Here is a 25,270-nt window from a genome sequence, read left to right as displayed (position 1 = left end):
AGATTTCTTCGTGTCTTTAATGGTACCAAAGAAGCCTTTTCTTCAGTGACTAAGTTCTTAAGAATACTTTCCATGAAAACAGCAAATTGAGTCATATCTGTAGCATCAGCTATTTCATCTGTCAGCAAAGGATAACTTCTGAAATTGACAGCTTTACTTTGCAACTTTCTTGCCACAGATTTGTCCATTTCTACAGTCCGTCTGGCAATAGTTGACTGACACCAACTGATTTTACAGAAATCCCCGTTTTAATCAGGGCAGATTGCATCTGTGATGCTGTCTGTGCATTGCTCAATAAACTCACCACTAGCAGATGGTTTTGCTGCTTCTGCCATCAAATTTGCCACCACATCACTGGCCTTTATAGCCGAGTCCATCTGAGGTTTAACTTAACAGCAGTAACTCAGTTTTACCTCAACAAAAAAAGTACTCATCTGCCCATTTTTCATTGAATACTTCTCCTTCAACCACAATTTTTCTTCATTTCAGAGTTCTGTCTTGAGAAGACATTAGGAAGGCTGAAATGTTACAGTGGGTAATTAGTGTGTCTCAGTCACCCAGTGGCACACATGGGTAACACAAACGGGTTTTTATTTGACTGAGCGTGTGGTGGGTGCCAGAGGTGGAGATAGCACAGCACTGTACCCTGCCCATGTCCTGGTTGAGCTGATGCAGAGCCAATCTCACACCGCTGTGTGGCTGTGTCAGTGATGGGTGCACAGAGAGGGCCGGGTCACTTAGCGGGGCAGAGCCGCTGCTGTGATGGCACAGGACGGGAGACGGCTGCAAGACGGGCTGGGCCGGGCAGCGTGCGGCCCGCAGGTTGGGCATGCCTGGAATAGAGAGCTAAGTGCCGTATGAAAACAGGTGGAAGTCAAAGGGATTCCTTATTTCATCTCACAATCTAGGTATGCTTGCTGCTGTGGTGAAGCTGCTTGACTTAACTCACCACCTTGTTGCATTCTTCATTGTCCAGCTCTTTTTCACATGAAACAGCAGTTTTATCACTCAGCACTGCCAGGTTTCTCACAACCAGGAGCAGGGTATGCTTTCCAAAGGAGTAATGGAACAACACCTCTCACAATGAAAAAAGCAAGAAAGCCAGAAAATAGCAAAAAAAAAAAAAAAAAAAAAAAAAAAAAATCAAATAGCAGCAGAGCAAAGCTGTTGAGAAGCTGTTGTGCTAAGCTGCAGGAAGTCAAAACCCTTACCAGTGTGTGTGGTCACCTAGAGGTTGTGGGCTGGCCTCCGAATGTTGAAGCTTGTATGGAGAGGTTTTTTGGCATGGCGAAAGTCCATGTGGTTGGAGAAGAAAAAAAACACAGAGTAACTTTTTGTCCTTTAGATGTGAATGCCACTGGGACACGGGGCTGTCTTGGTAGGTATCACATCACAGAATCAGAGAACGTCAGGGACTGGAAGGGACCTTAAACAATAATCTAGTCCAATCCCCCTGCCGGAGCAGGAACAAGACCTCCTGCCTTGAACACAGTGGCTTCTGCTGAGAAACTACAAAGAATAATTGCAGAGAACAACAGAGCTGTAGAACTCAGATACATATCAGCAATGCACGGGCTCAGAGATTAAAAGTACAGGTATAGAGATACTATAGAACATTATACATCTTTCTTTTAATTATAAAAAGAATTAAATAACGCATAAAAAGATAAAATCACTACCAAGAAATACAATTTGTGCTCCAAGGCATAGGAATTCACTTTGTATTCCACAGATCTGGACATGATGAGAATGCCCCGAATCACTGTGAGACAGCAGACTGTACTGGCTAATCCAACTTGAAGAAGGACCACTGTCAGTATGAATCTCAACTGAAGACACTGCAGCAAAATCCCTGAGGCACCATTAAAAACAAGCCTGTAATGATAAATCAGCCCAGGTTCCGGATCACAGATGAAGTGCCACAGAATTCTTCACCTCAGAGGTTGAACACGAACTCTTCACAGAAGAGGGTCCTGATGACATCACATCCTCTCCTATAAATTACGCTGCCTCCAAAGTTCACTGAGAAACATCACCCGCGCTCCGCTGCACCGCCCCGAGGACGTTGGCCGGGTCTCCTGCACTGCTCCTCCTGCTCAGCCTGGGGCTCTGTGAGTATGGAAGCGGGCTTACGGGGCACCTGTGCCGAGAGGAAAAAGGACAATGAGTGAAGGCATTCCACTTGTACCATGTCCAAGAATATCGGCAAAAAGGACCATGGAGGAAAAAAAGGGCAAACCCAAAGGACTGAATTCAGGGCTGCTCAGTGACTGAGCAGGGAAGCAGGAGCGGTGGGACTGCAGTGCGATACGCAGCTGGAACAGAGCCTGTTCAGACAGGTGTTGCTGTAGGGAATGGGGAAGAGGAGAGAGGGGGCATGTAGCAGTTGTTAGTGTTGAATCACCTGTCAAAGAAGCTGGGAATTGGCAGCAGCCCCGAGCAGGCAGCTGAAGGACTGCTCTGAAGGGCAGCATCCATCTCGAGAGCCCGAAGCTCTCAACGCTGACTCCCCAGCGACTCCAGCACAGCACCCAAGTGTGCTGGACGCCGAGTCCCTCCCTCTGCATTCACCCTCACAGCCCGGCTGCCTGCCTACCACACACCGCACTGGCAAGGAAGAGCCCTGCCCAAAGGCCCCAGGAGCTCTTCCTGAGCAGCAGCTGAGGGGACATGGCTGACTTCTGCCCACAGGCTGCACTGGCGCCCAGGGACAGAGGAACACGATGGAGGCCAGGTTCCTCAACAGGAATATGGAGCACCCTCAGGAGGGACAACGGCTGGAACTGCAGTGCCAGTATTCCCATAGTCATGAAGGTATCTTTTAGATCCGCCTGGACAAAGATGGGATTCTTCACTTCATTCTCTCCAGTTACAGTCCGCACTTTAACACCTTCCATGGGGGTGAGAAAACATCCCAGCACTTTGAGGCATCATGGAGTGACAACACCTGCAGACTGGTGGTGAAGTCCTTCAGGGCACAAGATGAGGGGACTTATTTCTGTGTCAGCTACATCAACACGGTGCTGCACTTCAGCTCTGGACAACCCACCTTCTTCCCAGGTCAGCAACAGCTTCATCCACCTCACTTACACCCACCACCCCTGCTCATGCCTTCTCAATCCGGCCCATCGCCCACACTCCCCACATCCCTGCTTCTTTGCCCAGCTGTCTCATCACACAGGCACTGCTCCTCCTCATAGAGGCTCCCTGCCCACCAGCTCTGCTCACGGTACCAGCCCTGCCCATACACACAGGTGGTCGCACAGCCCTCCCCATCCCATCAGCGCTTCTGAGGGATGAGAGTTTCAAGGTCCACAGCCACCACATCCTTCCTCACCTCATAATAATCCTGAATATCCTAACAACTTCCGAACACTGACAGCACCTCAAAAAGAAACTCACAGTGGAGGTGGACTGCACAAAGAAAAAGGTTCCCAGATCTCTGAAAACATTGTTCCTAATAGGCAAGAGAGATCTGTGTGTGCTGCCAAAGAATTAGGAACCATTAGCCTTCTGTTTCTACAGTGTCCCATTCCTACTGGCCGTGTCTTGGGAGGGGTGGCAGAAAGCAGTTTTATTGTATTTCGCTGTATTCATCCATTTCTCCTTCCAATCACAACAACAGCAGCACCCACTGCTAGCACTGAGAGCAGCCTGGTCACCAAGAAGAACATCTTTCGGCATAGCCCAGATTCAGGTAATCCAGCTGTGGGGTGGCAGGGGCTCTGCCAGCAGTGCTGCTTTGCTCTCAAGAGCCTAAATTAAGGCCTGGTTTGACTGATGGGAGGGGAGACAAAGTGCTTTAGCCTTTATCAGAGAGCAGCCCATTAGGAGATGAAACTAACTGCTTTTTGCACTGGGCTGCCCAGGAATGTGGTGGAGCAACCACCGCCCAAGATATTTGCCTTCTCTGAACGTGGCAATAAAGGATGTCAGATATTAATGGGATTCAGAAGGACAGGCCTTGGAGATCTTGAAGGTCTTTAACAAACTAAGTGATTCCAGGATACTATTACACAATCTACCTTTCATCCCACGTGGGCTGACCTAAAAGTCACAAGCATGGACAGCCATGGGTCACACCAAAACAAGGGATTGCATTTTGAGCTAACACTGCTTTTAGCCTCAGCATGGGATACTAGAAGTCTCCTGACTACATGTCCTGACTCAGCTCCCCAGCACAATACCAACAGCATCAGACCAAGGCTGAGGGTGTCACGTGCAGACATGGCTTGTCCCTGCCTCTCTGTGCTCTGTGAAAACCCTCTCCTCACCTACACCTACCGCCAGCCTCACTCAGAGCCACACAGCTCCCTTTGCTGCAGGATCACCCAACTAGCTAGCTAGCTCTACCACAGCTGGCTGTAACCCCAGCTAGAAGCTGGGTCTGTCTTCTTTCCTCACTCCTTTCTTCCAGCAGAAACAAGCAACGAGAAAAGGGTGAACTGCTGCAATGATACAGTCATGTGGCTTAACGTGGCTGGCACCTGCCTCCTGCTCCTCACTGCCATAACCATCACCATCGTGCACTGCCAAAGTAAGTCACATCCGGACACTCTGCCGAGCTTCCTGCAACCTCACACCACAGAGCACAGCCCGCTCCTCCAGGGGAATGGGCTCTCTGCCTATTGCCCTCACGCAGCCATTGCGTATTCAGGACACAGGGAATGCAAAAGGACTGCTCTCAAAATCCTTTTCCACATTTTCCTCATCTCCAGGTTTAGCTTGAGAAATATTTATCACACTGCACTGTCAGACAATAAAACACAGGAACCTTAATCTACCAGACTGTGTTGCCTCTACCATCCTGAAATCTGTGTATTAGCTTTGGAAGAAGGAGAACCAAAAGCACTGTGAAATGACAGGAGAAACATGCTTCGGTATGGGTCTTGCAAGTGTCCAAATGTCAGCAGTAGCTTGACTTACAGTCAAACTACCTCCTTAATTACACATATTCAGAGGTGCTACATTAAATGTAGTGAGGCTTTCAACCTCTGGGAAGGCAAAAGGTTTTGGGCACAATTTCATGTCTGAAATCTCTAAGTTGCCACAAGAAAAGAGCCAGTGCTAAGGTATGTTTGAGTGCCAACATTGCCCTTTTCCTCCCTCCAACTGAAACAAAGCTTGTGTTTGGAAAGTAAATTCTGAAACTTTCAGTCAACTCTTAGTCCTTCCTTACCACAGAGATCAAATGTTCTAAAAGCAAATGTTCTAAAAGAGATGGATGATCAAAGCCAACCATGTCTCATACTCCATTGTCACTTGCAGGACCAAGCTCAGCGTAAGCAAGCAGTGCTGCGTCGCTGCTCAGCAGAAGGCACACAGGCATCCTCCTCAAGCACCACACTGATCCCAGCAGCAACACACACAGCTGCCCTGATGCAATGCAGGCATTTGGCTGCTCCTTCTCTGCCTACGCCTCAATCACACCCAAAACTCAGCTCTCGTACCCCAGCCTCCCTCTCATTTCCAAGGTCTTCCCAACTAAATACATCTAATTCTTAACGCTCTCAGTGTGTTCTTTGGATTCATTTGCAGTTCTCTAGGGCCAGAGGGCCTGAACATGCTACAATCAACACCAATAATGCTTAAAATAAAAGAAAAGTAATCACAACTATATTGAAATATATATGTCTGCCCGAGCAGGGATCCACAGTGGGAAATCTCTCCCAACCTTTCCCATTGAATTCCCCTCTGCAAAGAACGAGACCATTCATCTCAAACTCACGGCCTCCTGAGCCCAGTCCAAAACCTTTCAGACTCTCCCATCCCTCCAGGATTTTATATACGCTCTCCACAGATATACATCATTGATTAATTGTTTTACGTAAATAAATGAAATACAAATCAATTTCACCACAGCTTTTACTAATAATAAATTGTGATGCCTCAGTTATTAAGGGCAGGAAGAATCTCCAAACCTGAGAGCTCATCTCTCTTTTCCAGCTCTCTCAGTTGCACTATCAGTGCTGCTGATGGTCACTGCTTGGCAGGTGAGGACTCAGCACGACGTTGTGTAAGAGGACCTGAAACATTACAGTTGACCATTGGCTGACCTTAGTTACCCCACCCTACAGGCTCCACAGCAGCTTTCCTTACTCAGCCAAATGCTTTCAGGCCCAATGAAATGAGCCCAGGCATAACCAGACAATTTTGGCCCAATTTCTCACCAAACAGCACTTTCATCTGACAGCGGGGCCAGGATTCTGGCATCCACAATAAAGGGGGCACATTTGCAACAGAGCAATACAACAACACATCACAAATAACTGTACAGCCAGGAAATAACAACAGAAGACACAAATAACAACAGCCCAAGGAAACTGTCAGTACGTGTGCAAATCTGCAGGAAGCCCAGCACTTACCAATGTGTGAGTGGTCACCTGCAGGCAGCAGCAGGGGCCCTCAGCTTTGGGTCATATAAGCGGGTTTTTTTTTGGCAGGGAGGAGTCCCTGTGGTTGTAGAACAAAAACACAAGAATTTTAATAAAAAAAAAATAAGTCTACATGAGTCAGAGACATGGGGCTGTAGTGATGGCTACCACATCACAGACCTCTTGCCCTGCACACAGAAAGAATAAAGATGATTTGAAGAGAACAGCTGAGCTGAAGCACTCAGCTAGATGTTAGCAATGGATGGACCCTGAGATGAGAAGTGCACAAAGATCAATCTGAAAATAGAATAGAATAAAACATCACAAAATCTCCTCCATAAAACACCACTTGCAAACCATGTCCATGGCACGGGACTTCTTGTTATCTGCAAATATGGACATGATGAGAGTGCTCCAAATGGCTGAGAGACAGCAGTTTGTAGTAGCTGATTTGATTTCAAGCACAAACATTGTCACTGTCTGAATCTCAACTGAAGATGCAGAAACAAAATTGCTGAGGCATCATTAAAAACCACCCTGTAACGATGAACCAGCCCATGTTCTGGGTCACAACTGAAGTGCTGCAGAAATCATTCTTTTCTGAACGCCACCTCTTCACAGAAGAGGGTCCTGATGACATCACATCCTCTCCTATAAATTACGCTGCCTCCAAAGTTCACTGAGAAACATCACCCGCGCTCCGCTGCACCGCCCCAAGGACGATGGCCGGGTCTCCTGCACTGCTCCTCCTGCTCAGCCTGGGGCTCTGTGAGTATGGAAGAGGGAAGAATGGAATTCAGGGCTGCTCAGTGACTACGCAGGGAAGAGGAGAGGTGGGACTGCAGTGCGATACGCAGCAGGAACAGAGCCTGTTCAGACAGGTGTTGCTGGAGGTGATTCAGAAGGGGAGAGACAGGGCATGCAGCAGTTGTTAGGGAGATAAAACTCTGGAGAAGCTGGGAAATGGCAGCAGCCCTGAGAAGGCAGCTGAAGGGCTGCTCTGAAGGGCAGCATCCATCTCGAGAGCCCGAAGCTCTCAACGCTGACTCCCCAGGGACTCCAGCACAGCACCCAAGCGTGTTGGAAGCCGAGGCCCTCCCTCCACATTCACCCTCACAGCCCAGCTGCCTGCCTGCTACGCACTGCACTGGCGAGGAAGAGCTTTGCCCAAAGGCCCCAGGAGCTCTTCCTGAGCAGCACCTGAGGGGACATGGACGACTTCTGCCCACAGGCTGTGCCGGCACCCAGGGACAGAGGGATGCATTCGTGGTCAGGTTCCCCAACAGGAGAATCATACAGCCCCAGGAGGGACAGCGGCTGGAGTTGGACTGCTGGAGAAACAAAACCTCCTGGAAAGTATCCTGGATCCGCCTGGATAAGGATGGGAACCTTCACTTCATCCTCTCCATTACCCATTCTCATTCCAGCACAATGCAGGAGAGTGAGAAAACAGCTACAAACTTTGAGGCACTATGGAGAGGAAACTCCTATCGACTGGTGGTGAAATCCTTCAGGGCACAGGACCAGGGGATCTATTTCTGCGTCAACTACATCAACCCAGGGCTGCACTTCAGCTCTGGACAACCCGCCTTCTTCCCAGGTCAGCAACAACTTCACCCACCTCGCTTACACCCACCACCCCTGCCTGTGCCTTCTCAATCTGGCCCAGCACCCACACTCCCCACATCCCTGCTTCTTTGCCCAAGCCGTCTCATCACACAGGCACTGCTCCTCCTCATAGAGGCTCCCTGCCCACCTGTTCCGTTCGCGGTACCAGCCCTGCCCAAACATACAGGTGGTCACAGAGCCCGGCAGCACCTCCCCATCCCATCAGTGCTTCTGAGGGATGGGAGTTACAAAGTCCACAGCAACCATACCCTTGCTCAACGCACCTGGATCTCTACAATCTCACAGCCTCCATATGCTTACAGCACCTCAAAAAGAAACAAAAAAAAATCCCTATGACTCTAACAACATCTTTTATAACAGAGATAACAAAGATCTCACACATACGGAAGGGGGTGATAAGAAATTAGGAGCCCTGGGCAGCATGTAAAAGCATCACTGCTCAAAGCAGACCCATAAAAAGTTCTTCCTCTGCTGGCTGTGTCCTTCCTTCCAGGAGGAAGCTCTTCTGTAGTACCTCACTGGATTCATTTATTTCTTCTTTCCAGTCACATCAACAGCAGCACCCACCACACACACAGCCACCACCCAGAGCAGCCAGGCCACCATGAAGGACAACTCACAACAGGGCCCAGATGCAGGTAACCCAGCTGTGGGAAGGCAGGAGCTCTGCCAGCAGTGCTGAATTGCTTGGAACAGCATGAATTCAAGGCTGTGCTGACTGCAGGCATTCTGGGATGTCAGAAGAAGAGAAACTTGTAATCTTTCTCAGAGAGCTGCCAATGTGGGCATGAAACCACCTAAAGAGCTCAGAATTTCTGAGGGTCCTGGAAAGAAATTCTGAGCACACAGCCCTCAGGTTTCATGGCTGGGCAGCTCAGCAATGTAAGCAGATCTCACATCACAGTGTCAGGGCATCACAGGTCAAAATGGGTCCTACGGAGTCCACCCACAGTGCTGGCCACAGGTTCATCTATGGCCTGGCAGGATGGGAAAAGGTTGTTTTCTTGTATCTCACTGTATTCATCCATTTTTCCATCCACTCACAACAACAGCAGAACACATCACATCCACAACTACCACCCAGAGCAGCAAGGACACCATGAAGGACAACTCACAACAGGGCCCAGATGCAGGTAACCCAGCTGTGGGGCTCTGCCAGCAGTGCTGTTTTGGTTAAAAGTGGCCTAATTAAAGTCTGAACTGGCTGCAGCCATTTCAGGATGCAGGGAGATGTCAGCAGCTGGGCCTTCCTTCTTTCCTGTCTCTCCTTTCATCCTGCAGGAACAAGCAGTGACAACACACCAAGATTCTACTGTACAATGACCATGTGGGTTAACCTGTCTTGCGCCTGCCTCCTGCTCCTCACTGCCATAACCATCACCATCGTGCACTGCCAAAGTAAGTCGCACCCTGACACCCTGCACAGGTTCCTGCAGCCTCACACCACTGAGCACAGCCCGCTCCTCCAGGGGAATGGGCTCTCTGCCTCTTGCCCTCACGCAGCCACTGAGTATCCAGGACACAAGAAGTGTTGAAGGACTGCTGTTAATTTTCTTTTCTATATTTTCCTCCTCACTAGCTTTAGATTCAGAAATATTTATCATGTTCTACACTGACAGACAAGGTATTATGAACAGGCATTACTGGATTTCTTAACAGAAATTATAAACAGACTAGAAATTACAAACTGCGTTGCCTGTGCCATCCTGATATCATCATACTGGGGTTGAAATTGCCTGAATCCAAAACATTACTCAACCATATATTTTGGCCATTTCACACTGATCAGGATTACCAGTGAAGATCCATTAGCTGCATTAATTTCTGCAGCATGCAGCACTAATACTGAAGGAAGGACTGTTACACAACATCTGCATTTGCTGCTAAAATTCTGGCTCAACATTGTAATTCAATGAAAGCATACCACAACAGTAGTGACAGACAAGCAAAATGGGGAGGAGTATCATAAAGGCAGGTTGATCCTGAAGGGCTCTAAGTCAGCTTACTGTCAACACAGTGCCTTTAACAGACTCTGCCTAACAGCAGAACTGGCCATTTTACTTCGCTGTTTTCAAACTTCAACTTCAAAATGCAAGATTGTGATTTAAGAGTAAATTTAGAAAAATTCATGAATACTTTGGATTTCTTCTTGCTAAATTGGTCAGATGTTCCCATGCTAAGAGCAGGAAGCATCAGCAGTGCTGAAATAAACACAGCCACGCGTCACACGCGCTCACCACAAGCCGATCACTTGCAGGACCAAGCTCAGCGTAAGCAAGCAGTGCTGCGTCGCTGCTCAGCAGAAGGCACACAGGCGTCCTCCTCAAGCACCGCACGGATCCCAGCAGCAACACACACAGCCGCCCTGATGCAGCGCGGGCATTTGGCTGCTCCTTCTCTGCCTGCACCTCAATCACACCCAAAGCTCAGCTCTCATACCCCAACCTCCCTCTCACTTCTCAAGTATTCCTCATTAAACACATCTAATTCTCAACGCTCTCAGTGTGTTCTTTGGATTCATTCACAGTTCTCATAGGGCCAGAAGGATTGAACATGCTACAATCAACAGCACTTAGGTTTAAAATAAAAGAAATTCACTCAGAAATATATTGAAATATACATGTCTTTCTGTGCAGGGAACCATGGTGGGAAATCTCTCCCAACTTTTCCAACTGAATTCCCCTCTGCAAAGAGCGAGATCATTCATCTCAAATTCACGGCCTCCTGAGCCCAGTCCAAATCCTGTCAGACTCTCCCATCCCTCCAGGATTTTATATACGCTCTCTATAGATTCACATTATTGATTAATTGTTTTACTTAAATAAATGAAATACAAATCAATTTCAGCACAGCCTTTACTAGTAATAAACTGTGATGCCTCAGTTATTAAGGGCAGGAAGAATCTCCAAACCTGAGAGCTCATCTCTCTTTTCCAGCTCTCTCAGTTGCACTATCAGTGCTGCTGATGGCCGCTGCTTGGCAGGTGAGGACTCAGCACGACGTTGTGTAAGAGGACCTGAAACATTACAGTTGACCATTGGCTGACCTTAGTTACCCCACCCTACAAGGCTTCACAGCAGCTTTCCTTACTCACCCAAATGCTTTCAGGCCCAATGAAATGAGCCCAGGCATAACCAGACAATTTTGGCCCAATTTCTCACCAAACAGCACTTTCATCTGACAGCGGGGCCAGGATTCTGGCATCCACAATAAAGGGGGCACATTTGCAACAGAGCAATACAACAACACATCACAAATAACTGTACAGCCAGGAAATAACAACAGAAGACGCAAATAACACCAGCCCAAGGAAACTGTCAGTACGTGTGCAAATCTGCAGGAAGCCCAGCACTTACCAATGTGTGAGTGGTCACCTGCAGGCAGCAGCAAGAGCCCTCAGTGTTGAGGCACTTTTTGGGTTTTCTGGCAGGGAGGAGTCCCTGTGGTTGTAGAACAAAAACACAAGAATTTTAATTAAAAAAAATAAGTCTACATGAGTCAGAGACATGGGGCTGTAGTGATGGCTACCACATCACAGACCTCTTGCCCTGCACACAGCAAGAATAAAGATGATTTGAAGAGAACAGCTGAGCTGAAGCACTCAGCTAGATGTCAGCAATGGATGGACCCTGAGATGAGAAGTGCACATGGAACAATATGAAAACAGAATAGAATAAAACATCACAAAATCTTCTGCACAAAGCACAACTTGCAAACCATGTGCATGGCATGGGACTTCTCTTTGTTATCTGCAAATATGGACATGATGATTGTGCCCCAAATGGCTGAGAGACAGCAGTAGTGGCAGCTGATTTGATTTCAAGCATAAACATTGTTAAGGTCTGAATCTCAACTGAAGATGCAGAAACAAAATTGCTGAGGCATCATTAAAAACAACCCTGTAATGATGAACCAGCCCATGTTCTGGGTCACAACTGAAGTGCTGCAGAAATCATTCTTTTCTGAATGCGATTTCTTCACAGTAGAGGGTCCTGATGACATCACATCCTCTCCTATAAATTACGCTGCCTCCAAAGTTCACTGAGAAACATCGCCCACACTCCGCTGCACCGCCCCAAGGACGATGGCCGGGTCTCCTGCACTGCTCCTCCTGCTCAGCCTGGGGCTCTGTGAGTATGGAAGCGGGAAGGATGCAATTCAGGGCAGCTCAGTGACTGAGCAGGGAAGCGGGAGTGGTGGTACTGCAGCGTGATACACAGCAGGAACAGAGCCTGTTTAGACAGGTGTTGCTGGAGGGGATGGGAAAGGGAAGAGAGGGGGCATGTAGCAGTTGTTAGTGTTGAATCAGCAGGCAAAGAAGCTGGGAAATGGCAGCAGCCCCGAGAGGCAGCTGAAGGGCTGCTCTGAAGGGCAGCATCCAACTCGAGAGCCCGGCGCTCTCAACTCTGACTCCCCACGGACTCCAGCAGAGCACCCAAGTGTGCTAGACGCTGAGACTCTCCCTCCACATTCACCCCCACAGGCCGGCCGCCTGCCTACCACGCACCGCACTGGTGGGGAAGAGCCCTGCCCAAAGGCCCCAGGAGCTCTTCCTGAGCAGCACCTGAGGGGACATGGACAACTCCTGCCCACAGGCTGCACCGGTGCTCAGGGACAGGAGAACACGATGGAGGCCAGGTTCTTCAACAGGACTATGAAGCACCCCCAGGAGGGACAGCGGTTGGAGCTGGAGTGCACATCTTACAACAGTTACAGCGGTGTTTCCTGGGTCCGACAGGACAAGGATGGGAAACTTCACTTCATCGTCTACATTTCCATGTTTTCCCGGACCACCTACCCAGGGTATGCGAAAACATCTTCACAATTTGAGGGGTCAAAACAAGGCAACTCCTATCGGCTGGTGGTGAAGTCCTTCAGGGCACAGGACCAGGGGATCTATTTCTGCATCACCAACATCGAACCTATGCTGCACTTCAGCTCTGGACAACCCGCCTTCTTCCCAGGTCAGCAACAGCTTCACCCACCTCGCTTACACCCACCACCCCTGCCCATGCCTTCTCAATCTGGCCCAGCGCCCACACTCCCCACATCCCTGATTCTTTCCCAAGCCGTCTCATCACACAGCCACTACTCCTCCTCTTAGAGGCTCCCTACCCACCAGCTCCACTTGCAGTACCAGTCCTGCCAAGCACACAGGTGGTCTCACAGCCCAGCAGCACCTCCCCATCCCATTAGCCCTCTAAGTACCAATGGCCTCCATATGCTTAGAGCACCTCAAAAAGAAACTCAGTAATGCCCGTGACTCTAACAACATCTTTTATAACAGAGATAACAAAGAGCTCGCACATATAGAGGGGCTGATAAGAAATGAGGAGCCCAAATCCCTCTGTTTACAGGGCTGGGCAGCATGTGAGACCATCACTGCTCAAAGCAGACCCTTAAAAAGTTCTTCCTCTGCTGGCTGCGTCCTTCCTTCCAGGAGGAAGCTCTTCTGTTGTACTTCATTGGATTCACTTAGTTCTTCTTTCCAGTCACAACAGCAGCACCCACCACATCCACAGCCACCACCCAGAGCAGCCAGGTCACCATGAAGGACAACTCACAACCGGACTCAGATGCAGGTAACCCAGCTGTGGGGAAGCAGGAGCTCTGCCAGCAGGGCTGAATTGCTTGGAACAGCATGAATTCAAGGCTGTGCTGACTGCAGGCATTTTGATATCTCAGAAGAAGAGAAACTTGTAATCTTTCCCAGAGAGCTGCCAATGTGGGCATGAAACCACCTAAAGAGCTCAGAATTTCTGAGGATGCTGGAAAGAAACTCTGAGCACACAGCCCTCAGGTTTCATGGCTGGGCAGCTCAGCAATGCAAGCAGACCTCACTTCACAGTGTCAGAGCATCACAGGTCAAAATGGGCCCTACGGAGACCACCCGCAGTGCTGGCCACGGGTTCATCTATGGCCTGGCAGGAGTGGGAGAAGGCTCTTTTCTTGTATCTCACTGTATTCATCCATTTTTCTATCCACTCACAACAACAGCAGAAGGTCCAGATCCAGATAAACCAGCAGTGTGGAGGCAGGGGCTCTGCCAGCAGTGCTGCTTTAGTCATAAGAGGCCAAATTAAAGTCTGTGCTGACTGCAGGCATTTCAGGATGCAGGGAGATGTCAGCAGCTGGGCCTTCCTTCTCTCCTGTCTCTCCTTTCATCCTGCAGGAACAAGCAGTGACAACACACCAAGATTCTACTGTACAATGACCATGTGGGTTAACCTGTCTTGCGCCTGCCTCCTGCTCCTCACTGCCATAACCATCACCATCACGCACTGCCAAAGTAAGTCGCACCCTGACACCCTGCACAGGTTCCTGCAGCCTCACACCACTGAGCACAGCCCGCTCCTCCAGGGGAATGGGCTCTCTGCCTATTGCCCTCACGCAGCCACTGCGTATCCAGAATGCAGGAAATGCTGAAGGACCTACCTCAAAATCATTTTCCATATTTTTCTCATCTACACATTAAGCTTCAGAAATATTTATCATGTTCTACATTGACAGACAAGGTATTATGAACAGGCATTACTGGATTTCTTAACAGAAATTATAAACAGACAAGAAATTACAAACTGCATTGCCTGTGCCATCCTGATATCATCATACTGGGGTTGAAATTGCCTGAATCCAAAACATTACTCAACCATTTATTTTGGCCTTTTCACACTGATCAGGATTACCAGTGAAGATCCATTAGCTGCATTAATTTCTGCAGCATGCAGCACTAATGCTGAAGGAAGGACTGTTACACAACATCTGCATTTGCTGCTAAAATTCTGGCTCAACATTGTAATTCAATGAAAGCATACCACAACAGTAGTGACAGACAAGCAAAATGGGGAGGAGTATCATAAAGGCAGGTCGATCCTGAAGGGCTCTAAGTCAGCTTACAGTCAACACAGTGCCTTTAACAGACTCTGCCTAACAGCAGAGCTGGCCATTTTACTTCACTGTTTTCAAACTCCAACTTCAAAATGCAAGATTGTGATTTAAGAGTAAATTTAGAAAAATTCATGAATACTTTGGATTTCTTCTTGCTAAATTGGTCAGATGTTCCCATGCTAAGAGCAGGAAGCATCAGCAGTGCTGAAATAAACACAGCCACGCGTCACACGCGCTCACCACAAGCCGATCACTTGCAGGACCAAGCTCAGCGTAAGCAAGCAGTGCTGCGTCGCTGCTCAGCAGAAGGCACACAGGCGTCCTCCTCAAGCACCGCACGGATCCCAGCAGCAACACACACAGCTGCCCTGATGCAGCGCGGGCATTTGGCTGCTCCTTCTCAGCCTGTGCCTCAACCACATCCAAAACTCAGTTCCCATACCCAACCTCTCACTTCTGAACTATTCCCGATTAAACGCATCTAATTCTTAATGCTCTCAGTGCCTTCTTTGGATTCATTCACAGTTTTCACAGGGGCGGAGGGACTGAACATGCAACAACCAACACCAAGAATATTTAAAATAAAAGAAATCGACTCCCAGCTATATTCCAGTATATTTGTCTTTCTGTGCAGGGATCCCTGGTGGGAAATCTCTCCCAGTTTTTCCAACTGAAACCCCCTCAGCAAGCACCGAGGTCATTCATCTCAAACTCGTGTCCACCTGAGCCCATTACAAAATGTGTCAGACTCAGTCCTCCCTCCAGGATTTTGTCCACGCTCTCCACAGCCATATTTCATTGATTCATCGTTTGACGTAAATTCACAGAATCACAGAATCACCAAGGTTGGAAAAGACCTTCAAGATCATCCTGCCCAACCATCCACCTATCACCAATAGTACTCACTACACCATGTCCCTCAACACAAAATCCAGACGTTCCTTGAACACCCTCCAGGGTCGGTGACTCCACCACCTCCCTGGGCAGCCCCATTCCACTGCCTGACTACTCTTTCAGAAAAGTAGTATTTCCTAACGTCCAGCCTAAATCTCCCCGGCGCAGCTTGAAGCCATTCCCTCTAATTCTATCACCAGTTACAGGAGAAGAGGCCGGCCCCCAGCTCACTACAACCTCCCTTCAGGTAGTTATAGAGAGCAGAAAGGTCTCCTCTGAGCCTCCTCTTCTCCACACTGAACAATCCCAGCTCCTTCAGCCGCTCCTCACAAGGCCTGTGCTCCAGACCCCTCACCAGCTTTGTCGCCCTTCTTTGAACCTGCTCCAGGGCCCCAACGTCTTTCTCGCAGCGAGGGGCCCCAAACTGGACACAGTACTCGAGGTGCGGCCTCACCAGAGCTGAGTACAGGGGGACAATCACTTCCCTGTTCCTGCTGGCAGCACCGTTCCTGATGCAAGCCAGGATGCCATTGGTCGTCTTGGCCCCCTGGGCACACTGCTGTATTCACTAAGTACAAACTCATTTCACCACAGACTAACTGACAATAAATCATGATGCCTCTGTTTTTAAACTCAGGAGGAACCCCTACACCTGGAAGCTCATCCCTCTTTTCCAGCTCTCTCAGTTGCACTATCAGTGCTGCTGATGGCCGCTGCTTGGCAGCTGAGGACTCACCATGACTTTGGATAAGTGGATCTGAAACATCACAATTTACCCTTGGCTGACCTAAGTTACCCCACCCTACAAGGCTCCACACCAGCTTTCCTTACTCACCCAAATGCTTTCAGGCCCAATGAAATGAGCCCAGGCATAACCAGACAATTTTGGCCCAATTTCTCACCAAACAGCACTTTCATCTGACAGCGGGGCCAGGATTCTGGCATCCACGATAAAGGGGGCACATTTGCAACAGAGCAATACAACAACACATCACAAATAACTGTACAGCCAGGAAATAACAACAGAAGACACAAATAACACCAGCCAGGGAAACTGTCAGTACGTGTGCAAAGCTGCAGGAAGCCCAGCACTCACCAATGTGTGAGTGGTCACCTGCAGGCAGCAGCAAGGGCCCTCAGCGTTGAGGCATATAAGAGGGGCATTTTTGGCAGGGAGGAGTCCCTGTGGTTGTAGAACAAAAACACAAGAATTTTAATAAAAAAAAAATACGTCTACATGAGTCAGAGACATGGGGCTGTAGTGATGGCTACCACATCACAGACCTCCTGCCCTGCACACAGCGGCTTCTGCACAGAAAGTCTAAGGAAGAAATGTGGAGAACAGTTGAGCTGAAACACTGATATGTGTTAGCAATGGATGGACCCTGAGATGAGAAGTGCACAAGGATCAATCTGAAAATTGAATAGAATAAAAGATCACAAAATCTCCTGCACAAAACACAACTTGCAAACCATGTCCACGGTTCAGGACTTCTCCTTGTTATCTGTAAAAATGGACATGATGAGAGTGCTCCAAATGGCTGAGAGACAGCAGTTTGCGGCAGATGATTTGATTTTAAGCATGAACACTGTCAATGTCTGAATCTCAAATATAGATGCAGAAGCAAAATCCCTGAGGCACCATTACAAACTTTGCTATAACAATAAACCAGCCTGTGTTTTGGATCACAACTGAAGTGCTGCAGAAATCATTCTTTTCTGAATGCCACCTCCTCACAGAAGAGGGTCCTGATGACATCACATCCTCTCCTATAAGTTACGCTGCCTCCAAAGTTCAGTGAGAAACATCGCCCACGCTCCGCTGCACCGCCCCAAGGACGATGGCCAGGTCTCCTGCACTGCACCTCCTGCTCAGCCTGGGGCTCTGTGAGTATGGAAGCAGAAAGGATGGAATTCTGGGCTGTTCAGTAACTGCGCAGGGAAGCTGGAGAAGTGGTACTGCAGTGCGATACGCAGCAGGAACAGAGCCTGTTCAGACAGGTGTTGCTGGAGGGGATGGGAAAGGGAAGAGAGGGGGCATGTAGCAGTTGTTAGTGGGGAATCAGCAGGCAAAGAAGCTGGGAAATGGCAGCAGCCCTGCGAAGGCAGCTGAAGGGCTGCTCTGAAGGGCAGCATCCATCTCGGGAGCCCGGCGCTCTCAACTCTGACTCCCCACAGACTCCAGCACAGCACCCAAGCGTGCTGGATGCCGAGGCGGTGCCTCCACATTCATCCTCACAGCCCGGCTGCCTGCCTACCACACACCGCACTGGTGGGGAAACAGAAGCTCAGCATAAGCAAGCAGTGCTGCGTCGCTGCTCAGCAGAAGGCACACAGGCGTCCTCCTCAAGCACCGCACGGATCCCAGCAGCAACACACACAGCTGCCCTGATGCAGCGCGGGCATTTGGCTGCTCCTCCTGTGCTGCCCACCAGCACTGCACACCTCCCGCACCCTGACCTGTGCTCCTGCCCCACACTGCTGGCACACACCCAGACCGCGGGGACACTGCTGACCCTAAGAAGCCGGGCAGCTCCGTGCCGCTGGGGAAAAGGCACCGCTGTGCTGGACAGCTGAGCCTTCCATGAGATGACCAATAAACCAGTCGTATCAATCCTCAGCTCTGATGCCCCATTCTGTCAATTCCAAATTCTTCCCTACAAGCAAGATGTAACTTTCACCTCTTTCACTGTGTAGTTTAGTTGAATTCATTATTGACATAGGTGGCAGAGAGACTCATAACGTAACATGCTATCCCACTAATGTTACAAAAACAGAATTCTACAATTAGCTTCCTCTCCAAACCATATAGGAAGAGCAGAGTGTCTGACTCGGGTCCGTGGTAGAAATTCTCTCCAAGCTTGTGCAACAGAAATCCCCTCAGTAGGCATAGAGAAAATTAATCCATGCTGCTGATCTATATTGCCTTCACAGGTGAAGGTTTTGAAGTAGATCTTCACCTGCAGGTCCTGCTACTGTCACAAGTTTTCCACAATAGAGTAATTGCCACTGGCACAGTCTAAGCTGTTCTTACTTACTACCGTTGAAAGGAGAAACGGCTTTGTGCTACGGCATAAAGAAACGTAGGACTCGGGAAAGGAAGATCCCTGCCCCACGTAATCTGTTTCTTTGGAGACATGTGATGAAGGCTCAGGAGCACAGTGGCTTCATCTGATTACACACAGATGTCTCCAGTAGAGCTAAACTTGCCTGGGTCCCTCTCTGGCCAATGAAGCATGTCCCTGCTGGAAGGGATGCATGACAGCCCCTTACTGCTCTCTCTCTCCACTGACAACATGCTTACATCTTGCCTTAAAGACATATATTCATTAAGAATAGAACACATCAGAAGAGGCAGGGGCGGGATGTTTCTTTGGTGTAGGAGGGACTCAAAAGAATATCCAACAAATCAAAACCTGAAGAGGAAAAGGAGTCCTCTGAACAGTGACATGGCACCCAGGTTCTGAACACATCACAGGAAGAGGTGGACTCGTGTGGAAAAAACTCCATTGGTGAGTCGCAGGAACACTTCTGTACTTAGGAGGCAAACATCTCAGTTCCTGTTTGGTATCTGGGATTATTTCATAGTGAAATAACACTGTCATAGGGCAGAGGAAGGAAGTAAGATGTCCCTTCTAAGAAAGGCAAGTGCTCTTCATGGCTTACTCTGTTCTCCACTTGTAGAGATTCTCCTAACACATCTCTGAACACGAGGTGCTGTGGGTAGGCTACCGTGCTCCATGGCAGGGTGAGAATCCAGTCCCAAGATACATTCAACCTAAAGCATTCATCTACAGGTCCCCGACCTGTCCAATCACACCAAACCACTAAAAAGAGAAATTTTACTACTTTAGTCACAACGCAGGTGTAAGGCAGAAGCAGCTCAATGCAGCACCTCACAAAACATGGTACGAATTCAGCCATCCACAAGGCATGCCCATAGCTTCACCTCCTGCCCCACCTTCCTCCAGCAGGTGGTAAAACTGGGCTCTCCTCAAAGCTCCGGATCCCATTGCAAAGGCAGCGTGGATTCAGCTTAGCTTGAGGAGAATAAACTGACACCAGGAGGAGCTCACACAAGTAGCACACCTCACATGTCTCAATGGCAGACGGACTGTTCACATTTCCCTGACGGGATTTCAAGACATAGATGCTTGCAGTGGTAGTTGATAGATCCAACAGATTCTCTGTTGGTTTTGTTAAGCTCTGCTCTAGCTCATGCAGGCGTCACCAGGCTCACAGCCTCGTACCACCACAAGCCTCTCAGAGCTCAGCAGGCTTCACTCCAGCTTCCCTCACTCACCAAAGTGCTGTGAGGCCCAAAGAAATGAGCCCAGTTCCCAGATCGCTTCGGCTCACTTTCTCACAAAACAGCACTTCCATCACTCAGCAGTGCCCGTTTTCTGGCTCCCAGAACAACAGCAACGCTGGCACAGGAGCCATACAGGCATGCCCACCCCGCAGGCCACACGCTCCCCTGCCCAGCCCTCCCACGGCCGCCCCCTGCCCCGCGCCATCATGGCGGCGGCTGCGCCCCAGCCATGCAGCCATCGCTCACAGCCGCACAGCCCTGCTGTTCAGTGTGTGCAGTGAGAGCAGGGCGCGGGACAGGGCCGGCTCCGGGGATGGCAAACAACTCTTTGCATTTGGAGCCGTTGGCTGAACGCGGCCTTGTCAACTGCCAACAGTGAGCAGCGGTGCTCTGCGGTCTCATGCAGGAATGTAAGAACAGAGGGCAGGATGGACAAAAGCATCATCAGCTTCACAACCACACCGTATTCGTGACATCAGGTTTTGGCACTACCCACATTTGGGAACAATTACAGTCAAGGATGCAGTGCAGGAAGAGTAAAATTTCATCAGAATTCTCTGACAAACCCCACTGAGATCTCACTGAGAACTGCAGGCACTGCCATCCAACCAGATCACTGCGTTCGTTACACAAAAACAAGGCCACATAGCCCACCAGTTTTATCATTCTCTTTGCTTATATTTTTAACATTTTAATAAAAGCGCTGAAAATCAAATTGATTTCTTATTTACATGTTAAGGATAGAGTCTGTTTAGAAAGGACTGTTCTGAAAGTAACAGCTTTCACCGTTTTATTCAGCTGGCTCATGTGTTCAGAGGCAGATGTTGGTGGCATGGCTGTAGAAGCAGAACCTTCCCTCCAGTTTTCCATCACGTTTTGTTGCCACGTGACAGACAGCAGCAGAGGGGCAGTCAGACAAAACAGCTTCCAACACAGAAATGAGCACTGAAGTCATCCGTGCAGAACAAATGGCACCCACTGACATTCACTGATGTTTTTTGGATGTTTCTGGAGACCAAACAGTGGGTGTGAGCACAGTGAGGCTCCGAGAGGAGCATTTCTGCAGCGGCAACAGCGACTGCGGTCACCAGTGCTGGTGCCTAACACTGCTCCTCATGACTCACTCAATGCTGCCCAGGCAAGACAGATTGTTGCACACCCATGGAGTCATAGAAAAACTCCTCATCAGAGAAAAAAAGAAGAAAAAATAACAAATAAAAAGGATAACCAGGAAATACCAAGAGAAGAAGCAAATAATGCCAGGATAGGGAAACAGTCATTCATGTACCAAGCTGCAGGAAGTCCAAAACCGCTACCAACGTGTGAGTGGTCAACGAGCGGCAGCAGCCCTGGCAGGGCCCTGAATGTAGAAGCACACAAGGGTTATTTGGCAGGGCGGAAGTCCTTGTGGTTGCAGAAGAAAGTCACAAGATGTAAAAAAAAATAAAAGAAAAAAACTAATCTGCATGACACTGGGGCATAAGATTTTCTTGATGGGAATCACACCAGAGACCTCCTGCCTTGCGCACAGTGGCTTCTGCACAGAAATTACAAGGAACAATTGCAGAGAACAACTAACATACGGAACTCAGCTACATGTTCACATTGTCTGGACTCAGAGAAAACAAAGGCAGATGGATCAAACTCTTAATAAAATTGAAAAAATCAAATAAAATCTCCAACCCAAAATACAACTTGCAGTCCATGTGAACTGAAGGGGACATGGCCTGGTTTCCAGTAGTTCCGGTCATAATGCGAGTGCCCAAAAGACCTTGGAGACAGCAGTAGGTGGCCACAGAACTGGCTTCCAAAAGGACCACTGAATGCCTGAATCTCAGCTGAAGACATTGCTGCAAAATTCTGGAAGCACCATTAAAAACATTGCTATAATAGTAAATGAGCCCAAGCTCTGGATCACAAATGAAGTGCCGCAAAGATCTTTCCTCACTCTGTTTCACCTCAGAGGCTGAACACGGACTCTTCACAGAAGAGGGTCCTGATGACATCACATCCTCTCCTATAAATTACGCTGCCTCCAAAGTTCAGTGAGAAACATCACCCACGCTCCGCTGCACCGCCCCGAGGACGATGGCCGGGTCTCCTGCACTGCTCCTCCTGCTCAGCCTGGGGCTCTGTGAGTATGGAAGAGGGAAGGATGGAATTCTGGGCTGCTCGGTGACTGAGCAGGGAAGCAGGAGTGGTGGTATTGCAGCGTGATACGCAGCAGGAACAGAGCCTGTTCAGACAGGTGTTGCTGGAGGGGATGGGAAAGGGAAGAGAGGGGGCATGTAGCAGTTGTTAGTGTTGAATCCCCTGGTAGACAAGCTGGGAAATGGCAGCAGCCCCGAGCAGGCAGCTGAAGGGCTGCTCTGAAGGGCAGCATCCATCTCGAGAGCCCGGCGCCCTCAATGCTGACTTCCCGGCGACTCCAGCACAGCACCCAAGCATGCTGGACGCCGAGGCCCTCCCTCCGCATTCACCCTCACAGCCCGGCTGCCTGCCTGCCACGCACCGCACTGGCGAGGAAGAGCTTTGCCCAAAGGCCCCAGGAGCTCTTCCTGAGCAGCACCTGAGGGGACATGGACGACTTCTGCCCACAGGCTGTGCCGGCACCCAGGGACAGAGGGATGCATTCGTGGTCAGGTTCCCCAACAGGAGAATCATACAGCCACAGGAGGGACAGCGGCTGGAGTTGGACTGCTGGAGAAACAAAACCTCCTGGAAAGTATCCTGGATCCGCCTGGATAAGGATGGGAACCTTCACTTCATTCTCTCCGCTACCCATTCTCATTCCAGCACAATGCAGGAGGGTGAGAAAACAGCTACAAACTTTGAGGCATCATGGAGACGAAACTCCTATCGACTGGTGGTGAAATCCTTCAGGGCACAGGACCAGGGGATCTATTTCTGCGTCAACTACATCAACCCAGGGCTGCACTTCAGCTCTGGACAACCCGCCTTCTTCCCAGGTCAGCAACAGCTTCACCCACCTCGCTTACACCCAGCAACCCTGCCCGTGCCTTCTCAATACGGTGCTTCACCCACACTCCCCATGGCCCTGCTTCTTTGCCCAGCTCTCTCATCACACAGGCACTGCTCCTCCTCATAGAGGCTCCCTGCCCACCAGCCCCGCTTGCAGTACCAGCCCTGCCCAAACACACAGGATGTCTCACAGCCCCAAGACACCTCCCCATCCCATCAGCAATTTTGAGGCACAAGAGTTACAAAGTCCACAGCCGCCAACTCCTTGCTCACCTCACATTAATCCTCAATGTCTTGATACCCTCCGTATGTTCACAGCACCTCAAAAGTAACCTCACAGGTGAGGTGGATGTTGGACAGTAGAAAAGAAAATGTTCCCACATCACCAAAAACATTGTTCCTAACAGGGACAACTGAGTGTGCTGCTAATGAATTAGGAACTCTAAGCCTTTAATTTCCATGGTTGGGTGTTGTTCCAGTGTATAACTTTTCAAAATGGGACCTATAAATGCCCGTGTTGCCCCTGTTCTTGGAGAGGTAGGACAAAGTGGCTTTATTTTAATGTGCTGCATTCATCCATTTCTCCTTCCAGTCACAGCAACAAAAGCAGCACCCACCACACCCACTGCTGCCAACCATAGCAGCCAGGACACCATGAAGGACAACTCGCAACAAGGCCCGCATGCAGGTAACCCAGCAGTGGGGAGGCAGGATCTCTGTCAGCAGTGCTGCATTGGTTGTAAGAGGCCAAACTAAAATCTATGCTGACTGCAGGCATTTCAGGATATAAGGAGATGTCAGCAGCTAGGCCTTCCCTCTTTTCTCTCACCATTCTTCCTGCAGGAACAAGCAATGACAACACACCAAGATTCTACTGTACAATGACCATGTGGGTTAACCTGTCTTGCGCCTGCCTCCTGCTCCTCACTGTCATAACCATTGCCTTTCCTCTTTCCTCTCTCTGTTTTGTTTCTGCAGGAACAAGCAATGAGAAGACACTGAATTCCATCTGTGATGTTCTCCTCTGGGTTCGAGTGGCTGGCACCGGCCTCCTGCTCCTCACTGCCATAACCATCACCATCGTGCACTGCCAAAGTAAGTCGCACCCTGACACCCTGCACAGGTTCCTGCAGCCTCACACCACTGAGCACAGCCCGCTCCTCCAGGGGAATGGGCTCTCTGCCTCTTGCCCTCATGCAGCCATTGCGTATCCAGGACACAGGGAATGCTGAAGGAGTTGTTTTAAAATTCTTTTCCATATTTTCCTTATCGCTAGATTTAGATTCAGAAATATTTATCACATTCTACACTTGACAACAAATTATAATCAGGCATCATTACAATTATCTACAGAAATTACAAACAGACAAGAAATCACAAACTGCATTGACCCCGCCATCCTAATATCATCATTTTGTGGTTGAAATTGCCAGCATTCAAAACATTACTCAAACATTTATTTAGGCCCTTTCATGCTGATCAAGATTACCATTGAAGATCCATTAGCTGCATTAATATCTGTAGCAAGCAGCACAAATGCTGCAGAAGAGATTGTTACACAACATCTGCATTTGCTGCTAAATTTCAGGCTCAACTTTGTAATTCACGGATCCCAGCAGCAACACACACAGCTGCCCTGATGCAGCGCGGGCATTTGGCTGCTCCTCCTGTGCTGCCCACCAGCACTGCACACCTCCTGCGCCCTGACCTGTGCTCCTGCCCCACACTGCTGGCACACACCCAGACCGCGGGGACACTGCTGACCCTAAGAAGCCGGGCAGCTCCGTGCCGCTGGGGAAAAGGCACCGCTGTGCTGGACAGCTGAGCCTTCCATGAGATGACCAATAAACCAGTCCTTTCAATACTCAGCTCTGATGTCCCAGTCTCCTTCTATTTTCTGATATCTTCCCCACTGTAATTTTATCTCTTCCTGCAAGTTGTTTGTTTTAAATGACAATTTCCACGAGGGCAGGGAGACTCAACATGCTACATCCCACTCCTCTAATGTTTCAAAGGAAAAAAAGGACCCATTGAAAGGACACTCCAAACTATGTTGAGATAACTTTGTTTCAGACCAATGTCCATGGGCGTAGGAATTCTCTCCTAGCAATTTCTCTATTTGAAATCTCCTCGTTAAGCGTGAACACAGGTAGATGACATCAGTTGCCCTTCCTTTGTCCACCAATGCCAT

The 25,270-nt window shown here is 49.2% G+C and overlaps 3 protein-coding genes, 1 long non-coding RNA gene and 1 pseudogene across 18 annotated transcripts; 4 read left to right on the top strand and 1 right to left on the bottom strand.

Moving 5' to 3' along the window:
- Positions 1–508: 508 nt before the first annotated feature.
- LOC146544543 (uncharacterized) lies at positions 509–11,444 on the bottom strand. The gene is made up of 3 exons (XR_014883262.1): positions 11,360–11,444; positions 6,366–6,453; positions 509–2,140 (listed from the first exon to the last, which is right to left on the bottom strand). It is a non-coding gene; the product is annotated as an uncharacterized LOC146544543 (long non-coding RNA).
- On the top strand, positions 2,190–4,779 carry LOC146544544 (uncharacterized; annotated as a pseudogene).
- On the top strand, positions 7,030–10,544 carry LOC100546932 (uncharacterized). Of its 11 annotated transcripts, XM_085223707.1 has the most exons (6): positions 7,030–7,142; positions 7,606–7,974; positions 8,549–8,641; positions 9,056–9,136; positions 9,285–9,401; positions 10,169–10,544. In XM_085223707.1, exons 1-6 carry the CDS (start codon positions 7,097–7,099, stop codon positions 10,537–10,539), a joined length of 1,077 nt encoding a protein of 358 aa, XP_085079833.1. In that variant the 5' UTR covers positions 7,030–7,096; the 3' UTR covers positions 10,540–10,544. The 11 variants fall into 11 exon arrangements, with proteins under 11 accessions (XP_085079833.1, XP_085079835.1, XP_085079834.1 ...); XM_085223709.1 differs by lacking the exon at positions 8,549–8,641; XM_085223708.1 differs by lacking the exon at positions 9,056–9,136.
- Positions 11,445–12,599: 1,155 nt separating the features above from the next.
- Positions 12,600–15,380, top strand: LOC146544542 (T-cell surface glycoprotein CD8 alpha chain-like). Its single transcript, XM_085223701.1, has 4 exons — positions 12,600–12,967; positions 13,496–13,585; positions 14,176–14,292; positions 15,152–15,380. The coding sequence occupies exons 1-4, from the start codon at positions 12,631–12,633 to the stop codon at positions 15,166–15,168; spliced, it is 561 nt and encodes a 186-aa protein (XP_085079827.1). The 5' UTR covers positions 12,600–12,630; the 3' UTR covers positions 15,169–15,380.
- A 6,767-nt stretch (positions 15,381–22,147) lies between these two features.
- On the top strand, positions 22,148–24,970 carry LOC104916556 (T-cell surface glycoprotein CD8 alpha chain-like). 5 transcript variants are annotated; one of them, XM_019611379.2, is made up of 5 exons: positions 22,148–22,231; positions 22,698–23,066; positions 23,672–23,767; positions 23,923–24,174; positions 24,668–24,964. In XM_019611379.2, exons 1-5 carry the CDS (start codon positions 22,186–22,188, stop codon positions 24,679–24,681), a joined length of 777 nt encoding a protein of 258 aa, XP_019466924.2. In that variant the 5' UTR covers positions 22,148–22,185; the 3' UTR covers positions 24,682–24,964. The 5 variants fall into 5 exon arrangements, with proteins under 5 accessions (XP_019466924.2, XP_031413514.2, XP_085079815.1 ...); XM_031557654.2 differs by lacking the exon at positions 24,668–24,964 and having other exon boundaries at positions 24,058–24,655; XM_085223689.1 differs by lacking the exon at positions 22,148–22,231 and having other exon boundaries at positions 22,240–23,066; positions 24,668–24,970.
- Positions 24,971–25,270: the final 300 nt, after the last annotated feature.

This window comes from Meleagris gallopavo, chromosome 4 (genome assembly GCF_905368555.1).
Source record: "Meleagris gallopavo chromosome 4, MGAL_WU_HG_1.1, whole genome shotgun sequence".
In the NCBI taxonomy this organism is placed as follows: domain Eukaryota; kingdom Metazoa; phylum Chordata; class Aves; order Galliformes; family Phasianidae; genus Meleagris; species Meleagris gallopavo.
Note: the sequence above shows the minus strand (reverse complement) of the source record. Positions and strands in the feature narration are given on the sequence as shown.

Excerpts from the sequence above, each read along its gene's own strand:
- LOC100546932 (XM_085223702.1), top strand. The coding sequence starts at position 7,338 with ATGGCAGCAGCCCTGAGAAGGCAGCTGAAGGGCTGCTCTGAAGGGCAG. Across the intron at positions 7,975-8,548 it reads ACAACCCGCCTTCTTCCCAG|TCACATCAACAGCAGCACCC; the intron begins GTCAGCAACAAC and ends TCTTCTTTCCAG. Across the intron at positions 9,137-9,284 it reads ACAACAGGGCCCAGATGCAG|GAACAAGCAGTGACAACACA; the intron begins GTAACCCAGCTG and ends TTCATCCTGCAG.
- LOC146544542 (XM_085223701.1), top strand. The coding sequence starts at position 12,631 with ATGGAGGCCAGGTTCTTCAACAGGACTATGAAGCACCCCCAGGAGGGA. Across the intron at positions 12,968-13,495 it reads ACAACCCGCCTTCTTCCCAG|TCACAACAGCAGCACCCACC; the intron begins GTCAGCAACAGC and ends TCTTCTTTCCAG. Across the intron at positions 13,586-14,175 it reads ACAACCGGACTCAGATGCAG|GAACAAGCAGTGACAACACA; the intron begins GTAACCCAGCTG and ends TTCATCCTGCAG.
- LOC104916556 (XM_085223689.1), top strand. The coding sequence starts at position 22,430 with ATGGCAGCAGCCCCGAGCAGGCAGCTGAAGGGCTGCTCTGAAGGGCAG. Across the intron at positions 23,067-23,671 it reads ACAACCCGCCTTCTTCCCAG|TCACAGCAACAAAAGCAGCA; the intron begins GTCAGCAACAGC and ends TTCTCCTTCCAG. Across the intron at positions 23,768-23,922 it reads GCAACAAGGCCCGCATGCAG|GAACAAGCAATGACAACACA; the intron begins GTAACCCAGCAG and ends TTCTTCCTGCAG.